This window comes from Dendrobates tinctorius, unplaced genomic scaffold (assembly GCF_039654945.1).
Source record: "Dendrobates tinctorius isolate UK_male_01 unplaced genomic scaffold, ASM3965494v1 ptg000031l, whole genome shotgun sequence".
Taxonomy (NCBI): domain Eukaryota; kingdom Metazoa; phylum Chordata; class Amphibia; order Anura; family Dendrobatidae; genus Dendrobates; species Dendrobates tinctorius.
This window is the reverse complement of record NW_027361699.1, coordinates 19,899,813-19,920,243: the sequence shown is the minus strand read 5'-3', so window position 1 is coordinate 19,920,243 and position 20,431 is coordinate 19,899,813. Positions and strand designations below refer to the sequence as shown.

At 41.2% G+C, this 20,431-nt stretch overlaps 1 protein-coding gene across 1 annotated transcript in view; it reads left to right on the top strand.

Moving 5' to 3' along the window:
• Nucleotides 1–20,431, top strand: part of UHRF2 (ubiquitin like with PHD and ring finger domains 2) — a 131,953-nt gene that overhangs the window by 99,137 nt on the left and 12,385 nt on the right. The window contains exons 8-10 of the mRNA XM_073572236.1: nucleotides 7,744–7,851; nucleotides 19,351–19,455; nucleotides 19,544–19,650. Of these exons, the coding sequence (XP_073428337.1) occupies nucleotides 7,744–7,851; nucleotides 19,351–19,455; nucleotides 19,544–19,650 (320 nt within the window). The remainder of the gene's footprint in view (nucleotides 1–7,743; nucleotides 7,852–19,350; nucleotides 19,456–19,543; nucleotides 19,651–20,431) is intronic.

The following is a 20,431-nucleotide window of genomic DNA, read 5'->3' as shown; positions in this document are numbered from 1 at the left end:
TTTGCCTCACAACATAGCCTATGACTCTCTCGGGGTCCAGACAAATGACTGTGCCAAATTTTGTGGCTGTAGATGCGACGGTGCGGATGCCAATCCCGGACATACACACATACATACATATATACATACATACACACACACATTGAGCTTTATATATTAGAACATAATTTGGGTATAAGAGCTACCAGATTTTTCTTGGAGAAAAATGCCAGAGGAACAACTGGAATTCCTTCTGGATGGTCTGGAATTCATTTTGAGTCATAATATCTTTGAATTTGATGGACAACTGTACCTGCTGCAGCATGGTACCGCAATGGGGACTCGGGTAGCCCCAAGTTTTGCAAATCTTTTTATGGGGTTATTCGAGTCACTATCACCCCTCAGTTCAGAAAAATACAAAGACAACATAATAATGTATAAACGTTTTATAGATGACTTAATAATCATCTGGAGGGGTGACCTAGAACAAGCCCATATGATGGTAGGAGAAATGAATCACAACACATGGGGGATTTCCTTCACGTCCACAATCAGTGCAGAAAAAATAGTCTGCTTGGATTTAAAGATCTCACACATGGGAAAGAAAATTGTTACAAAAACCAATTTTAAAAAAGTAAATGTTAATGGATATTTACATTACAATAGTGCACACTATACTAAATGGAAGAATAATATTCCATTTAGTCAATATTTAAGAATAAGGAAAAATAATAGTAGAGAACAGGATTATATAGCACAAAGCAAAATTCTGACCAATAGGTTCCGGGAAAAAAAGTTTCCAAAAACCCTAATGCAACAAGCCTATAAGGTTAATCTAGCAAAAACCCAGGGAGAATGCTTGAAAACACCATGGAAAAAAGCATTGAGAAAACTGTGAGGGAAAATGCTGTTATAGATACAACTAAACCTCACCTGAAACCTGGTAATGAAAAATGGCAGTTTAACTTTATTACAGCCTACAATAAAGACAACGAAAAAATCTGTGAAATTTTGAAAAAACTTTGGTATGTCCTGAAACAAGACCCTCTGCTACGAAATGTATTACCACAAGCCCCGAACTTTACATTTAGAAGGGGAAAAACAATAAGGAATATGGTAGCTCCCAGCCAATTGAAAAGCTCTTCAAAAAACCAAAATTCCTTAAAAAACTTTACAAAAATCCATGGAATCATACACCAAAAGAATGTTAATAAAATTGGGGTATATAAATGCAAACAGAAAAAATGTCAGTGTTGCTATAATATAGCAGATAAACAACAACAGTCTCCTACAGTACAGGTGAAATATTTCAAATAGAACAATTTCTGACATGTATGAGCGACTTTGTAATATATGTCATCAATTGTGACACTGGCCTCCAATATGCGGGGAGGACCACACAAATGGTTCGAAACTGATTGAATGGCCACAGGCACAATGCCAAAGTCGGTCTCCTTACAGTCTATCAAGACACCTCCTGCTAACACATAAAAAAGAATTCAATGTGACCCTGACACCGGTTGAACAGATTCCTGGAGATGTTTCGAACAGGATACAACAGTTAAATAAGAAAGAGGCCTTCTGGATATACAGATTGAGGACTCTGTATCCAGATGGCCTCAATGATAAGCTAGAAAATATATAGTACTGTTGTCTTAAGTCTAAAAAGATTCTTTGATATATTTACTATTGATTTCTTGTTGGTTCGCTTTGAATTCCCCTTAAGAATGTGATCATATGCCATCTCTGATGAGATGTTTCCTCTAATATATAATAATGATTTGTGTGGAACACAAATATCCCCGGCTAGAAATCAATGGCTAAAAACCCCATTGAAAGAAACTAAGCATCCAGAGACGATACATGTGGGTGGCTCTGTAGAGTAAATATGTAAGTACGATAAAGATATAGGGAATATGAATGCATGCGTTCTAGTCCCGACAGATACTAGTTAATCTGATGGTCCCTAGTGATGAAACTAATAAAATGAAATTATCTACGGGTTGGAAAAAGTTTGACTCATCAGAGATATATACAAATACTTTAATATTGATGCTAAACGATAAATAACCTTATTAACTTTAAACATGGAAGAAGTATGTATATACATATGTGTATATAATATATATATTAAAAAAAAAAAAATAGAAAATGATTTTTTTTTAAATTAGATGCCAAGTAAGCCTCCCAACAGTTTGGAGAGGTGTGCATGTGTTTTTAATCGATGAAAATTGATTGAAGGGTGGAACCTTGTTTTTCCCCTACATAAATGTGTCTTTTAAAGATATATATGATTTTACCTGATGAAGGCTAATTTTATGCATAGCCGAAACGCGTTGTGTTTTTGTCTAATAATAAACTGGATATTCCTTGAAATATTCGGAGTAATTAATGAATCAGCCAGAAGCGCTCCTTGACAAACTGGAAATCCTTTTCTGCATTCTCTGACGAATCTCCTACAAGGTAGTTCGTTCCACCTGTTTTGAGCTGCAGGCCAGCAGATCCAGACGATTACTCCAGTACCCAAACACAGGGTTATACGCTGAGCAACAAGACACCAAAAAGGTGAGAAGAATTTTTTATTTCTATCTCACATAATTAAAACTCTGCACTTAGATCTGCACCCCCCTTCCTTTTCTGGATATTCCTTGAAATACGCGGAGTAATTAATGAATCAGCCGGAAGTGCTCCTTGACAAACTGGAAATCTTTCTCTACTGGCCCAAGAGAAGCTGGTTTTCCCTGTTGAGACGGATGTCTTTAGAAGATCCGGTACTCCTGCCAACAAGACAGGACCTTCTGTTTCCGGGTCCACTATACCATCAAGATCTGGAGATGCTACACCTATCAGCCTGGATTCTGAGAGGGAGATCCAGAGATTAAAAGGACTTTGTGTCAGTCATTTCTACAATTAAGAACAGCAGGAAGCCAGTGACTTAGACTGTCTATCTCAAGATCTGGAAAAAGTTTTGTTCAGTCCAGTTTCCATTACTTCGGGCCAAGATATCCCTGACATATTAGACTTTCTTCAGTTAGGGTTCGACAAATGTCTAACACTTAGTACTTTAAAGGTGCAGGTATCAGCCCTAGGATCATTGTTTGACTGTCCACTGACCAGTCATCCTTCGATAGTGCGATTCGTTAAGGCTATCCATTGGCTTAAACCTACAATAATGTGCTCTGTGCCCCCATGGGTCCTCAGTCTAGTAACACCTTATACAAGAAACCATACGAGCCTTTGGACTAGGCATACTTAAAATCCATATCCCTTAAGACCGTCATCCTTGTGGCAATTACGACAGCACGAAATTCAGGCCCTTTCTAGTAAAGATCCATACTTAAAAATCCAGCAAGATTGTCTCATTCTGAGATTGGATCCAGCATTCCTGCCTAAGGTGGTCACCATCTTCCACAGGAGCCAGGAAATTATCTTGCTTTTATTCTGCCAAAATTATAGCAATCAGAAGGATCTTTCATTCCACTCTTTGGATGTAAGGAGAACAGTCTTAGAATACTTGAGGGTCACGGAAGATTGAAGAATCGACTCAAACCTCTTCATCCAATTTGAGGGAAGAAACAAGGGAAAGAAAGCATCGAAATCTACACTCGCTAGGGGGATAAAATCAATCAGCTCAGCGTAAATTGCAGGAAGATCTTCGCCGGAGAACCTCAGAGCTCACTCAACAACAGCAATATCTACTTCATGAGCAAAGCGAACGGGAGCTTCAGTAGATCAAATTGGCAGGGCAGCGACCTGGTCAAATTTAAATACTTTTTGCAGACATTACAAATTGGACGTTCTGTCAAACCAACAGGTGGCCTTTGTGAGGAAAGTCCTCCAAGCAGTAATCCCGCCCTAAAAGGAGTTATTTGGTAATTCTCCTGGTGGTGCGGTCAGGAGGTATGTCCTGAAAAGTAGGAATTAGTTCTACTGGTAATTATGTTTCCAGGAGTCCATCATGACAACACCCCTTACATTTACCTCACATAGCAGATAAAAAATATATGTAGAAGGAAATTGAATAAACACATTGTTGCAGCCATCCCGGTGTGGTACTTGCAAAATCACTGGAGGTTGGTGGTGGGGAGGGGCTATTTAACCTCTTCTGTGTCCCTATCAAGGATAAGAAGGACTACCACCTGTTGGTGCTGTCATGATGGACTCCTGCAAACATCGTTACCGGTAGGACTGATTCCTACTTTTCCTCCCTGAAAGAATCAGCTGCGATCCTGTGCTGTAATGTCTGTATACTTCCCTGCCCAGGAGCTGTGGTATGATCAGACCATTCACGGTCAGACATGTCCATTACACAGTACACAGCAGGGGCACATGTATAAGATTATCTCAGCACAGGAACATTTTATTAAAACACATCCAATTGTGGAAGTTATTATTATTCCAAGATTTATTGATAGAAATGTACTTTGTTCGTGGGACAGCTCGTGTAAATAATTGCTTTATTTGTGAAGAAAAAAAGCTGTGCTCATCATAGGTGCGTGTTGGGCACGTTTGACGATATTATATTGCCTGATACTATCCATTCGTCATAACGTTCATGGCAGAAAACAATTTCTAGGTTGTGTTTGATTCAGTATTTCCAATAAAGTCTAGAAGTTACAATCTAATACTGTTTTTGCTCTGTATGCTTTAGTTCCAAGGCGCTGCAAGCCGATTTAACGGGAACGTGTCACCTGAAAAAAAAACGCTATTAACCTGCATATATTCGGTTAATATGCAGGTCAATAGCGTTACTAACCTGCCCGTGCCTGCATGTAGCCTAATGCTAAAGAAAACAAAAAACACAAATATCCTGAACTAAAAAGTAAAAAATATACTGCAAATAATGCATAAAGGTAATAATAATAATAAGGGTATTTAGTAAACATAATTTTGATCAAAATAATGTACAAGCCATCCTGCCACGTCACAGCAACCCTTGTGGGACAGTCCCTACTCTAGTATTTAAAACCTTTTCACTTGTCAAGTGGCGTGAATGTGAATAAGGGTCGAGCGGCTGAACCATTAGTAACAGCTTAGGCCAGACTGGATGGCTTTCCCAGCTCAGAAAGAGGGCGGTCACACCCATATATGCACTAATGCACAATGAAATGAATAAAAAACAAATCTGAACTGAGAAAAGTAAGTTAATGTGTATGCACAATGTAAGTGCATATTAACACATGACCATTAACCAGAGAAAACAAAAAGCAAAAAACACAAATATCCTGAACTAAAAGTAAAAAATATACTGCAAATAATGCATAAAAGTAATAATGATAATAAGGGTATTTAGTAAACATAATTTTGATCAAAATAATGTACAAGCCATCCCGCCACGTCACGGCAACCCTTGTGGGACAGTCCCTACTCTAGTATTTAAAACCTTTTCACTTGCCAAGTGGCGTGAATGTGAATAAGGGTCGAGCGACTGAACCACTTGTAACAGCTTAGGCCAGACTGGATGGCTTTCCCAGCTCAGAAAAAGGGCGGTCACACCCCTATATGCACTGAATGCACAATGAAATGAATAAAAAACAAATCTGAACTGAGAAAAGTAAGTTAATGTGTATGCACAATGTAAGTGCATATTAACACATGACCATTAACCAGAGAAAACAAAAAGTAAACATTATCAAAATTTAGTAAACATAATTTTGATCAAAATAATGTACAAGCCATCCCGCCACGTCACGGCAACCCTTGTGGGACAGTCCCTACTCTAGTATTTAAAACCTTTTCACTTGCCAGCGTTAGTCAGGGCTGGGAGCGCAGTCACAGCTGCCACCCTGTATTCTCACAGAGATGACAGAACCGCTGCCGAGTAAAATAAACTTAATTTTCCCCACACAGCGTTCGGCTACATGCAGACATGGTAACGCTTTTAATGTGCAGATTAACCCCATATCAGTAGGTTAATAGCATTTTTCCTGGTGACAAGTTCCATGTAAATAAACCTATTTTATTAGCCAGGAGATTAAATAGATTGTAATTTTGTATCCAATTCAAAACGTCTCCCCACAAACGTTATCAAATAATCCCATAGTTTAACAACCAGAGTTTGATTTTTAGAATGTATTTTTATAGATCTAATATGAATAACATAAAATATTGTAAGGTTCCAGTGCAGACAGCAAATGTAGCACATTAATTTAGAGTATTCAAAAAAAAGTTAGGCAACAGTGCTGTCATTGTAAAGTTTGAAACCCCGATTCACCAAGAGAGAGCGGCGTTTTAGAACAGAAGCTCCTGATTCATTAAGAGGCAGACGCTTCTTAATGAATCAGGCAAGGCACGTAGTGGCATGCACCTCACCCCAAATCTTATTCCAATCCCGGTTGATGTAAGATTTGCAGCGTAGCGGATGCTGCCACTCGTCATAAATTTGATGAGCAGGGGACACCACACCCCCATCCTGGCCCAGCTCCACCCGCTTTGTCGGAACTATGTTAAGAATGGCGTGCTACCTCTCATTTGCACAAAAAATGTGACTTTTCTCATCTTTTTTTTGCCAGAAATCTGGTGAGCTTTGATGAATCTCTCCCTTATCTTCCTTCTCAGGTATATTTGGTATTACCTCGCATAACCTTCTATTTGGAGGGCTGTGACATGTGCTACCTTTCTAATTGGCATACAACACCTCCTAATCTACCATGTGGTATATTTTTTCATTTTTCCTGTGTCCTCCTGTAATAGGACAGAGTAACGGTTCAGACTTTGCAGTGAAAAACACTTAGGGTGGTATGTAGAGTTGAGCGAATATCTTCGGTTCCCCGCTTATTCGGCAAGCTATAGCGCTTACTGAATAAGCTGCTTAGGGAACCCAGCTTCCTGGATCGCACTGGCTGGACAGCTGATCGACGCCGCAGCTGCATGTGTCGCTGTCACAGCACATGCATGGAGAGCCTGTGTGTTGGGCCCTACAAGCATGTGCTGTGACTGTGACACAGCCGCTACACATGCAGCTGCGCCGCCGATCAGCTGTTGAGCCTGTGCAATCCAAGTAGCCGGGTTCCCTCTGCAGCTTATTTGGTAAGCGCTATAGCTTGCCGAATAAGCAGGGAACCGAAGATATTCGCTGAACTCTAGTGGTATGCAGTGCCATACTTTTAACTCATTCCAGGCAGACTCTTTTGTTTTGTAATTTATTTAGTATAACATCTCCTGGTTTCTTAACAGCATTAATTGTCAGTGCTATGCACTGAGAATATAGAAAAGTGTCCCATAAGACAGCGGTAGAGTAACAAAACGAAAACTAAGAATTTGTGAAATTACCAAAATGTTAGTTTAGTTTGAAGTTGGACACACAAATACTTGTCATACTTTTCAAACAGGTAATGTTCAGTGGTTGGGTTATGCAGGAGTGCACACAGGCCGAAGAGGGGCCTTATGCAAGAACAATATATCGGCACTGCGCTTTCCAGTACGTCATCATAATGCTCTATTCCAGCTCCATTGGAGGGTGAAGTGGGTCCCCTTATCACTTGGGCCCCTATGCAGCTATCCTGGTTGCACCAATGATATGTCCATCCCTGGGGTTATGCCTGCAATCATAACACCATGGATATCATATTGTAAAAAATGCAAATGGTATACCTAGAGGCTCCCAGGAAGACCCACATAGTTTAGGGTCATATGACACGTGGCTCAAAAGGACACTGGTTTGAGAACACTGATATTTGGCATCAAACAACTAAGAGCATATAATTGATAATGTAAATGTACTAAGATGACTTAACCCATGCTAACCCATCCTTTTTTCTTCAGGGAATGGCCTGTGTTGGTCGTACTAAAGAGTGTACCATTGTCCCTTCCAATCATTATGGTCCGATCCCTGGTGTTCCAGTGGGTGCCCTATGGAAATTCAGAGTTCAGGTATTTCCTGTTACATGCTATATTATATGGACTGAGCCTTATTTTATTTTTATTATCGTATTCACTACATAAGGGTAGGATAGCAGAATCTTGAATCCTATAATTATTTGCTCTTGAAGTAAACCAATTCTGAACTTTAGGAACAAATAGGTGCGATTGTGCTGTATGATGAACTAGTGCCAAAGCACAAAGCATGGTTAATTTAAAGGTAGAGAACTTAGGGGTTCAAAGTTATCAAAACATGATCTTGTATTACTGTTTCTGTGACCTCTATTAAATTTATTATTTCATTTTCAGAGGAAGGTGACCATGGAATGTTGGTAGCAAAATGGTGGAGGTATTAAAAATCCTCATTCTGGAGGCATTAAGAATGTTGTATGCATATGTATTTGTTTTGAGGACTCTAGGATGTGTACATCGGCATTATGTAGATGTACTTCAGTTCTTTAGCGCTGCACTGTTCTGTATATGTGCCCCTTCATTACCAGTATAGAGAAGCAAAGCAAACAAAAAAACACAACTTCAATCAGCCACAGATCCGGAGCTGATACTCTGGTGGCCCTCTTTTGTATACAGGCTGCCAGCATGCGACCAGTGTATCCAGTATTCTCAGCAGTCACAATGCTGTACCTCTAGTAGGTAGAATGGCATGGGGTAAAAAAGAGGAGTAGCAGTGTCACAATGGTTTGTATGTTTGGGAAAGGTAGGAGGAAAAGGAAGCTGGAGTAATGGTGATACTCACGTAACAGTTCGGTGAAGGATAAGAACAACACTGATCAAGCGTATACAGCAAAGGATGTATAAATGAAACATTTGCTGGATTCGGGGTTCCATCTTTCCAGGGATTGTTACATAGAGAGAATAAGGTGTGGTAGCCAGTTCAGTTACTAAAAATTGAGAACCATGTACAGAGGTGCTCAACATCCAGACATCCTATTATTTATAAAATTGACTTTATATGACGAATGGATATGGAGCGCCTTTGTGCTGTATTAGTGGCATCACAGGTCAACGCCAAGCATTATACTGGTAAGTAGGCGCATGATCATGAAGACTGAGTACATATAGCTGTTATGTGCTGTACTTAAAGTCATCATAGGTCATCGCTGAACAGTGATGTCAGTAACACAGCACATGACTGTTGATTGACGGAAACATTTGCATGCTGTTAGCTTGTAAATTAAACCCTATTTTGTAATATTTTATGTTTTTTATTCAGACCACATTTTTTCACCTAATTCAATCAGTTGTTTGACTTTTGCGGCTTCTTAGAATACATTGGTGAATCTAGTCTCTTGTGATTTGTCTTTGGTCAGTTTAAATGTAGCCTGTCAGCCTAGACCAGGAGTGGGATTCAGCCGGTTCTCCCCGGTTTGATGGAACCGCTTGTTAAAAAAGCAGCTGGTTCCTCGAACCGGGGAGATTCAGAGCAGCGATCCGGTACTGCCACTAACTTCTCGGCGCTCAGTTATACTCGCAAGCTCAGTCCGAGAGGCAAAGCAGAGCTGCCGGGGTTTCTATGGAAACTAGAATGCAGTGCAACAGTCAATTATTTCCCCCTTACAACTGGAGCTTCACAAAACAGGTTCCGCTCCCGGATCTGTGCAGCTGCTGAGAGGCATTTCCGGAAGGAACGGGAAGCGCCGACACTGGGGGCCTGAGGTGGGAGACTGCGGCCCTGTCATAGTGACAGTCTGTGTACAGCGCCGCCAAGCGGGCGTCACGGGGACTGAGTGGTGCTGGGGTGTGCAGCAGAGTGATCTGTGTGCAGAGGGAGGGGGTGAATGCATGTAACTGCTGTGTGAGCATAGGTCAGACGTGTATGGTGTGTGTCCTGCTCTATTGTGTGTGTGTTGTGGGGGGGATACGTGACGGGGCCCTGATACATCGGGTGGGGGGGGATAAGTGACAGGACCGCCCCCCGGTATGTAGGGAGGGGGATGCCTGATGGGCCCTGGTATGTGGGGGGGAGCTCCATCAGTATCTTCTCCGGCATCTGTGGCCCCTGCAAGGGGGAAGAGTTAGGAGACATTGGGGTGCACCCATATTGTGCTTGTCGGTGACTTGCTGCATATTGTTCCCGGCGCCTGCATTGAGTGGAATATCAGCAAACAAGATTTCAAGGGCAGTGAACATATAATTATAGGTGGCCCTGACCCATGGTGACCACCCCATAACATGCACTAGCTGTGGAAAAACTCCCAATACTTTGTATACAAAAACACATGGAGTAAAGACATCCACCAAGAAAAATATAAAAAATAATTTTATTCTGAAAAATAATACTATAGACAATGAAGTACATAAAGACGGGTCACATAATAAAAGAGCTCCATGTGATAAGGAATTCAGGTACAGAAAAAACAAACATGTAGCAATACTAACAGCAATGGAATGTGTATAATGGATATGCAGAGATAAGTAAAGTGCCAGTGCTTAAAATCTTACTTTCAGATATCCAGAGAATCCCACAAAGTGACCCCCTCATAGTAATAAACCATCACAGCATAATAGCTCAAAATCTTAGTCTGGAGGCCACATAATGGAAAACCTGGCCCCCCCGACGAAGCCCACGCGAAACGCGCGTAGGGGCTACACGTGTGGCATACTAATTAGCTATGGGTAAGCGGTTTTGAACAGGTTTTTCATTATGTGGCCTCCAGACTAAGATTTTGAGCTATTATGCTGTGATGGTTTATTACTATGAGGGGGTCACTTTGTGGGATTCTCTGGATATCTGAAAGTAAGATTTTAAGCACTGGCACTTTACTTATCTCTGCATATCCATTATACACATTCCATTGCTGTTAGTATTGCTACATGTTTGTTTTTTCTGTACCTGAATTCCTTATCACATGGAGCTCTTTTATTATGTGACCCGTCTTTATGTACTTCATTGTCTATAGTATTATTTTTCAGAATAAAACTATTTTTTATATTTTTCTTGGTGGATGTCTTTACTCCATGTGTTTTTGTATACAAAATTGAGTGGAATATCGCGCACATATCGCCCGACTTTGCACGCAGGATCGCCAGGTTGCAGGTGAGAAGGATATACTATGTGCATGATGTAAATGCGTGGAGGGTGCGGTATTTAGGTGGCATATATTGGTGCCAGGGTGTGTCAGTCTGTGTGGCTGTATCCTGTACCCACTGCCTGTGCCAGCTTCTCTGCCAGCTTTATGTAGTCTCCAATGCATTTGTGCCCTGCAGAGAGTGACGGCGATAATTTGTGGTGCTGCCAGCTAGGTGCACTGGCACCTGTATGGGCAGCACTGCAATGTCATGCATGCTCTCGTGTAAATGCAATTATCTCAGTGCTCCTGGCAGGCTGGGTCCTCCTGTACAGTAGATGTACAGGCTTTAAAACGCATGAAAACGTGCGCCATATCCACATATACCGTTATATGGCTACATCTGTATTTTATAGATTTTTTTTTTTTTTTCTTAATTTTTTTTTTTTTTTTTTTTTTTTAAGTATCCTTTTTTTCCCTCCACCTTGTTTTTCTTGAACCATCCACCCCCTCAGATTACGTTGCCAACTTTTTGGGGAAAAGTAGAGGGTGTAAACCTTACTTTCCAACCAACTTCAATAAAACACACATACGATATAGACAAAGATGTGGCTCACATTGAGAATAAACATTTATGGAAGAAAAAAATATATTATACTTTCATTTTTTTTTGGGGGGGGGAGGTGGCAGGGCAGAAAAAAAAATGTGACTATGCTTCTTAAGTTAGGTTTATATCTAATTGTGTGTCTTTAAATGTTCTCATCATGTAAGTAAAAGCATTTTACTACGTCTTGTATATATGTGAGCCTAGTGCGGCCAGAGAGTTACATAAAGTGCCACTCTGTCACTGTCTTGATAAAGGAGGGTATGATTCCCATGGGGGTCCTTTTTCAGTTAGTTCACACAGTACGTTAGAATATCACTGGTAGAATATGGTGCACTGTGTGATGTCACTATGTGATGCTAGTAATGGCGCATCACCCTTTGTGATGTCACTATGATGCTATATATGGCACCTAACGCTGTGTGATGTCACTATGATGCTATAAATGGCGCGCAGTGCTGTATGATTTCACCATATGATGCTATATATGGCACTTAATGCTGTGTGATGTCACCATATGATGCTATAAATGGCACATAATTCTGTGTGATGTCACTATATGATGCTATAAATGGCACATAATGCTGTGTGATGTCACTATATGATGCTATATATGGTACATAATGCTGTGTGATGTCACTATATGGTGCTCTAAATGGCACATAATGCTGTGTGATCTCACTATGATGCTATATATGGCACATAATGCTGTGTGATGTCACTATGGTGCTCTAAAGGGCACATAACGCTGTGTGATGTCACTATATGATGCTATATATGGCACATAATGCTGTGTGATATCACTATATGGTGCTCTAAATGGCACATAACGCTGTGTGATGTCACTATATGATGCTATATATGGCACATAATGCTGTGTGATATCACTATATGGTGCTCTAAATGGCACATAACGCTGTGTGATGTCACTATGATGCTATATATGGCTCATAACGCTGTGTGATGTCACTATATGATGCTATATATGGCACATAATGCTGTGTGATGTCACGATATGGTGCTCTAAATGGCACATAATGCTGTCTGATGTCACTATATGATGCTATATAAGGCACATAATGCTGTGTGATGTCACTATATGGTGCTCTAAATGGCACATAACACTGTGTGATGTCACTATGATGCTATATGTGGCACATAACGCTGTGTGATGTCACTATGATGCTATAAATGGCACATAACTGCACAGCCTGGCCAGCTGGTAGGTCAAGTGAGACAGCTGCATAGAAATATATGCAACTGTCAGGCCCTGTGCACACGGTGCAGATTCTGTGCAGTTCTGCAGCAGATTTGGCCCTGCAGAACTGCAGCAGAACTGCACGTGATGTACAGTACCATTTAAGGCTATGTAAAACAAAAAAGGCTGTGCACATGCTGCAGATTTTTCTGCGCAGATTTGGTGCAGAATAAAAGAAGCAGCATGTCGCTTTTTTTGTGCGGTTTTGCTGCAGTTTTCCACCTGCGCCATTATAGAAATCTGCAGGTGGAAACTGCAGGGCAAATCCGCACAAAAACTGTGCTAAATCTGCACTAAATCTGCAGGTAAAACGCAGGTCATTTTACCTGCAGATTTAGTCTGAGTGCAGACGGAGTTTTGAGCCCTGCGGATTTTTCCGTGCAGAATGGAAGAAAACCGCAGGTCATGACCTGCATTTTTCCTGCGGATTTCTTCCATTTTTCATGCGGTTTTTGTGCGGTTTTCCCCCTGCGGATTTGGAGACAGGGGAGATAGAAAACCGCACAAAAGAAGTAACATGCTGCGGATTTTGTACCGCAGGAAAACCGCGCGGAAAAATCCACAGCGTCTGCACAGCGTTTTTTATTTTCCATTCATTTTAAAGGTACTGTACATCACAATGCGGATGCAACGTTTCTGCGCGGTAAAATCCGCTGCGGAAACGCTGCATATCTGCATCGTGTGCACACAGCCTTAGCAAAATCTGCGCGGAAAATTCCACAGCAGAATCCGCACCGTGTGCACATAGCCTCACACTCGGGTCAGGAGAGCCGCTGGACAGAATGTGCTCTGTTCTGATCTCATTCCAATTTATTTTTTTTCAACTGTGTGACTGCGCCCCTACTTGTATATGTTTGAGGAAAAGGTGTGTGTAAATGGGTGTGGCTAAAAATGGGTGTGGTTTTCCTACACAAACACAGAACCTGTTGTTAAAAATTTGAATCCCACCCCTGGCCTAGACAGCATAAACTAAGAACATCACCTTGTAGAGGATTTGCACCTTGTGTGTTCCAATTGCTGCCTGTGTTCAGCAGAACCTGAAGTTTTCAAGTCATTTTGTAATAATGCTTAATGCACCCTTGGTGTAGCCAAGAGGCGCTCAATGCACTGTTCTGCCCACTGATTTTATATGCCTTGCCCCCCTCATTGGCGATCAACAGCACAGGCTTGCGGTGAGTGAGCTCTATCTGGAGAGAGAGCACACGTAACCCAGCACTGTCAATCACCAGTGAGGGAGGTGGGGCATGGGAGATCTGTAGGTGGAACAGCACCACTAAGCGTCTGAATTAGAATATATGATTAAGGTTCAGGTTTTGTAGAACAGACTGAGCAATTATTACAGTAAAGATGTGCAATTTTATAAGAGCTACAGTATATCCCCAACAAGGCAGTTTTAGCTGACAGACTCCCTTTAAAATAGAATACTACTTTCAACAAACTTTGTATAAATCAATAATACACGCAAATAAAAGAAAGTTTGCAATGCATCTTATCTGAGAAATCAGTATCCTTCCCCACTCTGTCACTTCTTCCCTGCCTTCTAAACTTATCCACAGCGAAATAGTAGCTAATAATCCTCTTGTACAGAAGAGAAAGTCAGATGTCAAGTAACATATCCCAATGTACTTTATCAAAATGGGTAGGAGGAGAGAGGAGAAAGGAAGATGACGGGGAGGGAGACAGAAAAACATCATCCAGAGCTCTATAACAAGTGTTTTATCTCACATCAGAGATTGATTCAGATAAAGAAACTCAGCTCTGCTGTATAATGTCCTTCATGTTGCTGCAGCTTGTCTGTATGAGCTAAAAAGTGAATAAAGAACATGGCTTCCCCTCGCTGTGCAGTCTTTGGGAGAAATCACTGCAGATTGTTTCTTCCCACCAGCACCCAGTCAATTGTAAGTTACGTGCAAAAGGGAAAACCGGTGAGAATGCAGAATAACTCGCATGATACCCAGAAATGCTGGTGTTACTCATGCATACTGTACATACAGGACATCTTATTCTGAAAAGTTCCTTTAAAGTGAACCGGTCAGCAGGATTGTATATAGTAACCTACAGACAGTGTCAGGTCGGCGCCGTTATACTGATTACAATGATCCTTGGTTATCAAAATCCGTCTTGTGGTGGTTGTGTAATCTTTATTTTCAGTTTTGAGTTAATGATATGCTCGTGACCTTGGGCGGCCTGTGGGGGGTCTTCATGTGGTGCTTTGATTGAGTATATCTGTACATACTGCCAAAAAAAACCTTTTGCTGGCAGGTGCCAGTTGTGGCACCTGGTCTGCAACATAATCGCAGATGAAAGACTAAACAACAACCACAAGATGGATTTCATCAACCAATGTATCATGTTAATCAGTATAACGGCGCTGACCTGACACTTTCTGTAGGTTACTGTGCGCAATCCTGCTGACAAGCATAGTCACCCATTAAGAAAATATTAAAGAAAGCAATCCTCTCAAGAAACTAGTCAGTCAAACAAAGAAATTAGCTCATCTTTATTATATACCATCATTTAGTTTGAGCAATATGCAAGAAAGAAATTAATTTAACCTATAATGCAAACTGTACAATTAAAAAGAATTTGATCCTGGATGTCATACTGATCTGTCAGAACTCTAATACAAATGTCTGAAAAGAGGAATCTGAAATCCTGCCTGGAGGCGCCCATGGATGTAATTAAAGGAAAGATGGAAAACATTTTGAAAATGAAATTCATTTGTATGTTGGAGAGCTACAGCTGAACAGATAAAAATTCTTGCTATAAGCTGGAACTCTGTGATTTCTGGCAGATCCATTAATAACTTTCCTGCACCAGCAGTAATATTGGAAGGTATATTACAGCACAATTTAGTCATTATATAAAATCTCTTTAAACACTGAAATTGGGGAGAGAATACAACTTTCTGTTCTACTTTCGCAACCTGTCTCAATTTTAGCTCTTCGTAAGGCTTTTCAGAGTTTAAAACTGTGTGAGAGGAATGCTGCACATCTCATTTAGAAAGTCCTCTCTTCATACCTCTTTTCTCATCCAGATGCTTAACATACGAAGATGAGGTACAGCTAGGTACAGAAATGTTGCTTCTGGAGACATGCACCTGTAAATTAAGCAGGTTCTCATTGCTAAAGAAATGCCATACACGGATACTAACTACAGTTTAGGCACACTGTGGGGCTCATAAGGGGGGGGGCATTTGGATTTGGGAGCGCAGAACATATACTGTATATGTAAATATGTATGTGTGTGTACATCAGCCACGCCCACTCCACATAGCAACCAATCACTAAGCATCTTTCATTTCACTAGAGCTGTTTAAAAGAAGCTGAGCTGTGATTGGTTGCTATGAGCAACAGTTTTCCTTGTAGACAGTTTTGATAACTGAGGCCTATTCTTATATTTTCTATGGTGTTATTGTCCATCTGTAAAGCTGGAAATAACAATTTATTACCGTGCTGACACAGACCACCCTCTGACACAGACTGCAGGGGGAGCCCAGTATCACACAGGATAGGATTAGATACACAACCCATTATCACACAGGATAGGATTAGATACACGGCTCAGCAGACAGTAACACACAGGATAGGATTAGATACACGGCTCAGCAGACAGTATCACACAGGATAGGATTAGATACACATGTCAGCAGTCAGTATTACACAGGATAGGATTAGATACACAGGTCAGCAGTCAGTATCACACAGGATAGGATTAAATACATGGCTCAGCAGTCAGTATCACACAGGATAGGATTAGATACATGGCTCAGCAGACAGTATCACACAGGATAGGATTAGATACACAGCTCAGCAGACTGTATCACACAGGATATGATTAGATGCACCACTCAGTGGACTGTATCACACAGGATAGGATTAGATACACGGTTCAGCACACAGTATCCCACAGGATAGGATTATATACATAGCTCAGCACACAGTATCACACAGGATAGGATTACCTACACGGCTCAGCAGACAGTATCACACAGGATAGAATTAGATACACGGCTCAGGAGACAGTATCACATAGGATAGGGTTAGATACACAGCTCAGTAACAGGATGTGCCAAATTTTCATTCCAAGACTTCCACTCATTCCATCTTATTTGCCTGCCTTTTGATTTTAAATGCCTCCAGTTTACAGTTCAACTGGCCATTTGCTATGTCCATTAACAAGGCTCAGGGACAGTCCTTGAAAGTAGTAGGGATCGATTTGCAATCTCCATGCTTTTCTCATTGTCAACTTTACGTGATCTGTTCAAGAGTTGGAATGCCAAAAATCTGTTCATCTTTGCACCGAAAGGAAAAACCAAAAATGTTGTTTATCAAAAGGCTCTTGAATGAGTTGAAAATAAAATACTATCAATACTTGGGTAATCGTTTAGTTAATTTGTGTTGCAAATCTGTAGTGTTGAATATATGATGTGAAATGTTTTTTATGTGAAGTATAATCATTATAATTTGTTATAACTAACCATGGGATTTGAACCTTTTATAAGTCTGATCGCTGGTATAATGCATTGCCGTGCACCAGCAAGGCAATGCATTATACCTGTCAGTGCAGCACTGAGCATGGTCTAACAGGCTTTCTGTAGCTGGGTGACCCAGATGTCATCATAACGACCTCGCGTTGCCATGGCAATCATCGGGCAGTGACATCACGGGGCATCAGTCTGGGAACCCCCTTCTCTCCCTACCTTCTTTGGCCAGGTTCACCTTTGTGGTTAAGTCCGCAGCGTATCGTTCACAACCGCAAACGCATGCAAAAATGCATGCATGCGGTTGCGGACGATAGGCAAGTGCCATTTTCCCAGCAAATTTTTAAATATACACAAGCCATGCCCAATGGGCGTGTCTTATGTAAATTCTTGCATACGCAAACGCATGTTGTTGCGTACGCTTGCGTTTCCATAGGCAGTAATGTGGGTCTTTTACGCACGTCATCCGCATGCGGATGACAGCGGATATTTGACGCCGCAAAAAAATGCAACAAGATGTGTTTGGCGCACCCCGCCAGATACCGCGAAAAGACGCCACCGTACGGAAGCGCACCCGAACACATACAAACGCATGTCCCTGCGTACCCAATGTTAAAAATAGGTACAAAGGACGCATGCGGATATATGCACATTAAACGCCGCGGACTAAACCACAAATGTGAACCCAGCCTAAATGCTGCGATTGCTATCGATCGTGGCGTTTAGAGGGTTAAATTGCTCAGGGCGGTGTAAGCACTGCTCCTAGCACTGACAGCTAAGGCTCAGCTTTCACCGGCGAACATGTGGGCACTGCTCCTACTCATTCTTTAGGTGTTTTTTTTGGCAAAGTCTGGCTGTTCTATTTTTAAGGCTTCTCTTCAATTGGGTGAATGTTGTGAAGGCGTTTTTCTTCACAGTGAAAAGGATTCTGCTATCACCCACCACTGTTGTCTTCCGTGGACGTCCAGACCTTTTTGAGTTCCCAAGCTCACCAGTGTGCTCTTCTCTTGCAGAATGTACCAAACATTTATGGTAATTAATCCTGCACATCAACTTTGAGGAATTTTAGCCCATGCCTCCTTACAAAATAGCCTCAACTCTGTTACGTTGGAAGGTTTTCTCATATGAACGATTAAATTCAAGTCCTTCCTCAACATTTTTATAGGGTTATGGTCAGAGCTTTCACCCAATTCCTCAAAGCTATTACGTAAGAATTTTTTCGTAAATCGCTTTGAAAAGTCTGAATTTTTTGCAAAACGCAGAATTGCACAAAAAATTGGCTTTTGGACTTTCTCTCTGTTCTACCAAATTGGAAAAGCTGAGACTAGCTATGGCGTTATGCCCGTGTTCTGTCAAGTTCAAGACAAGCCATGACATACGTAAAATCTGTGGTTTTCTCCATTTCTAAGCTATTGGTCTCACTGTGGCACGGTGTCCAAACTCTTTAAATATAATTTTATAGCCTTTTCCAGTTTGATGAGCAAAAATAACTCATCTTCAGAAATCTCCTTTGTTCCTGCCCTGAAGCCATACCCTTTTTTTTCTCCCATCTATATAGCTGTATGAGGGCTTGTTTTTTGTGGGATCTGTTGTACTTTTGAACTACATCATTCACTCTACCACGTAGTGTTCCGGAAAATTGGTAAAAAAAAAATTCCAAGTTTGTTGAAATTGCAAAAAAAAAGTGCACAATTATTTTTCTTTTTTTTTAACCATGTTCACTTTATGTTAAAACCTACCAACCATTATGATTCTCCAGGTCGGTACGAGTATCCAGATGCCAAACGTATAGCTTTTTTTTTTTTTTTAAAGTGAGGAAAAAATTTGGAAATTTGTTTAAAAAAAAAAAAATTGCTTTTGTCACCATTTCTGGAAATCATTTTCATTTTTCAGGTTATGGGATTATATGAGGGCTCATAAAATAAGCCATCACACAGCCTCATATCCCGAAAAATGAAACCGTTACAGGTCTCTGAAAATGACGACAAAAGCAAAAAATATTTGCTCTTTATCTGCTTTTAGGACTTGTGTGAAAGCTTTTGGAACAAATTTAAGCAGAAATATGGAAAATTCTGTAGGGTTTCCAAACTTTCAAGCCTCACTGTCAAACTATAACGCTTTTAAAATGTTCTATTTACAGGTCAGTGAAGCAGGAGTTCATCGTCCTCACGTTGGTGGAATTCATGGGCGCAGCAACGATGGTGCATACTCTCTGGTATTAGCTGGTGGATTTGAAGATGAAGTGGTGTGTTGTTTTTTTTCATTACTGGATTATTCATTATCACGACTTTATCAGCAGAATATTGAATTATTATTTTTTTTTTTTTTTTTAGGACCGGGGGGATGAGTTTACTTACACGGGAAGTGGTGGCCGTGATCTTTCTGGTAACAAAAGAATTGGAGAGCACTCTTTTGATCAAACGCTGACTCATATGAACAGGTTAGAAACATTCAGGAGCTTATGGTTGTGTTGTCTGGTCTGCATTTCTCCAATACTATCTGGATCACTATATCTAATACACCTTCTTAAACGTTGATTTTAATTGTATGTTTTTTCCTAGTTTTAGTTTAGGGTTTGTTTGCAGTTCACTTTATGGCTACATTGTTTTCTAAATGATAATGATGAAAAGTGTAGGGGTACCGTTACACTTAGCGATGCACCAGCGATCCCGACAACGATACGACCCTGTCAGGATCGCTGGTACATCGCTAAGTGGTCGCTAGTGAGCTGCCAAACAGGCAGATCTCACCAGCGACATAGCAGCGGTCGGGGGTCGCTACTTACCTGTCAGTCGAGGCGATCCTGACGTCCTCCCGCCCGCGTCCACGCGTCGCTCGTCGCCACAGCAGGAAGCGGCCGACGAGAAACGGCCCAGGACGTTCTCGCGCGATCAGCGATAATCAGCAAGGGAGCGGTCGGAGATAAGTATCAGACATAGCGATATCGCTAGCAATATCGCTGCTGCGTCACAAAACCAGTGACGTTATAGCGATATTGCTAGCGATATCGCTTAGTGTAACGGGCCCTTAGGACTATTTCTGTTCCTCCCCTGTAAATCTCCATTCATAGCCACACGAGTGAATGTTGACTACTTAAACTGGCCATATACATAAGATAACTGTCAGACGAATGTTCGATTGGCAGGCTGCCGTCCCTTTCCGTAAACGTGTGAGCTTGGATTGAGCAAGGAGAGAGGAGAAAGCCGCTGCCAAACACCTCT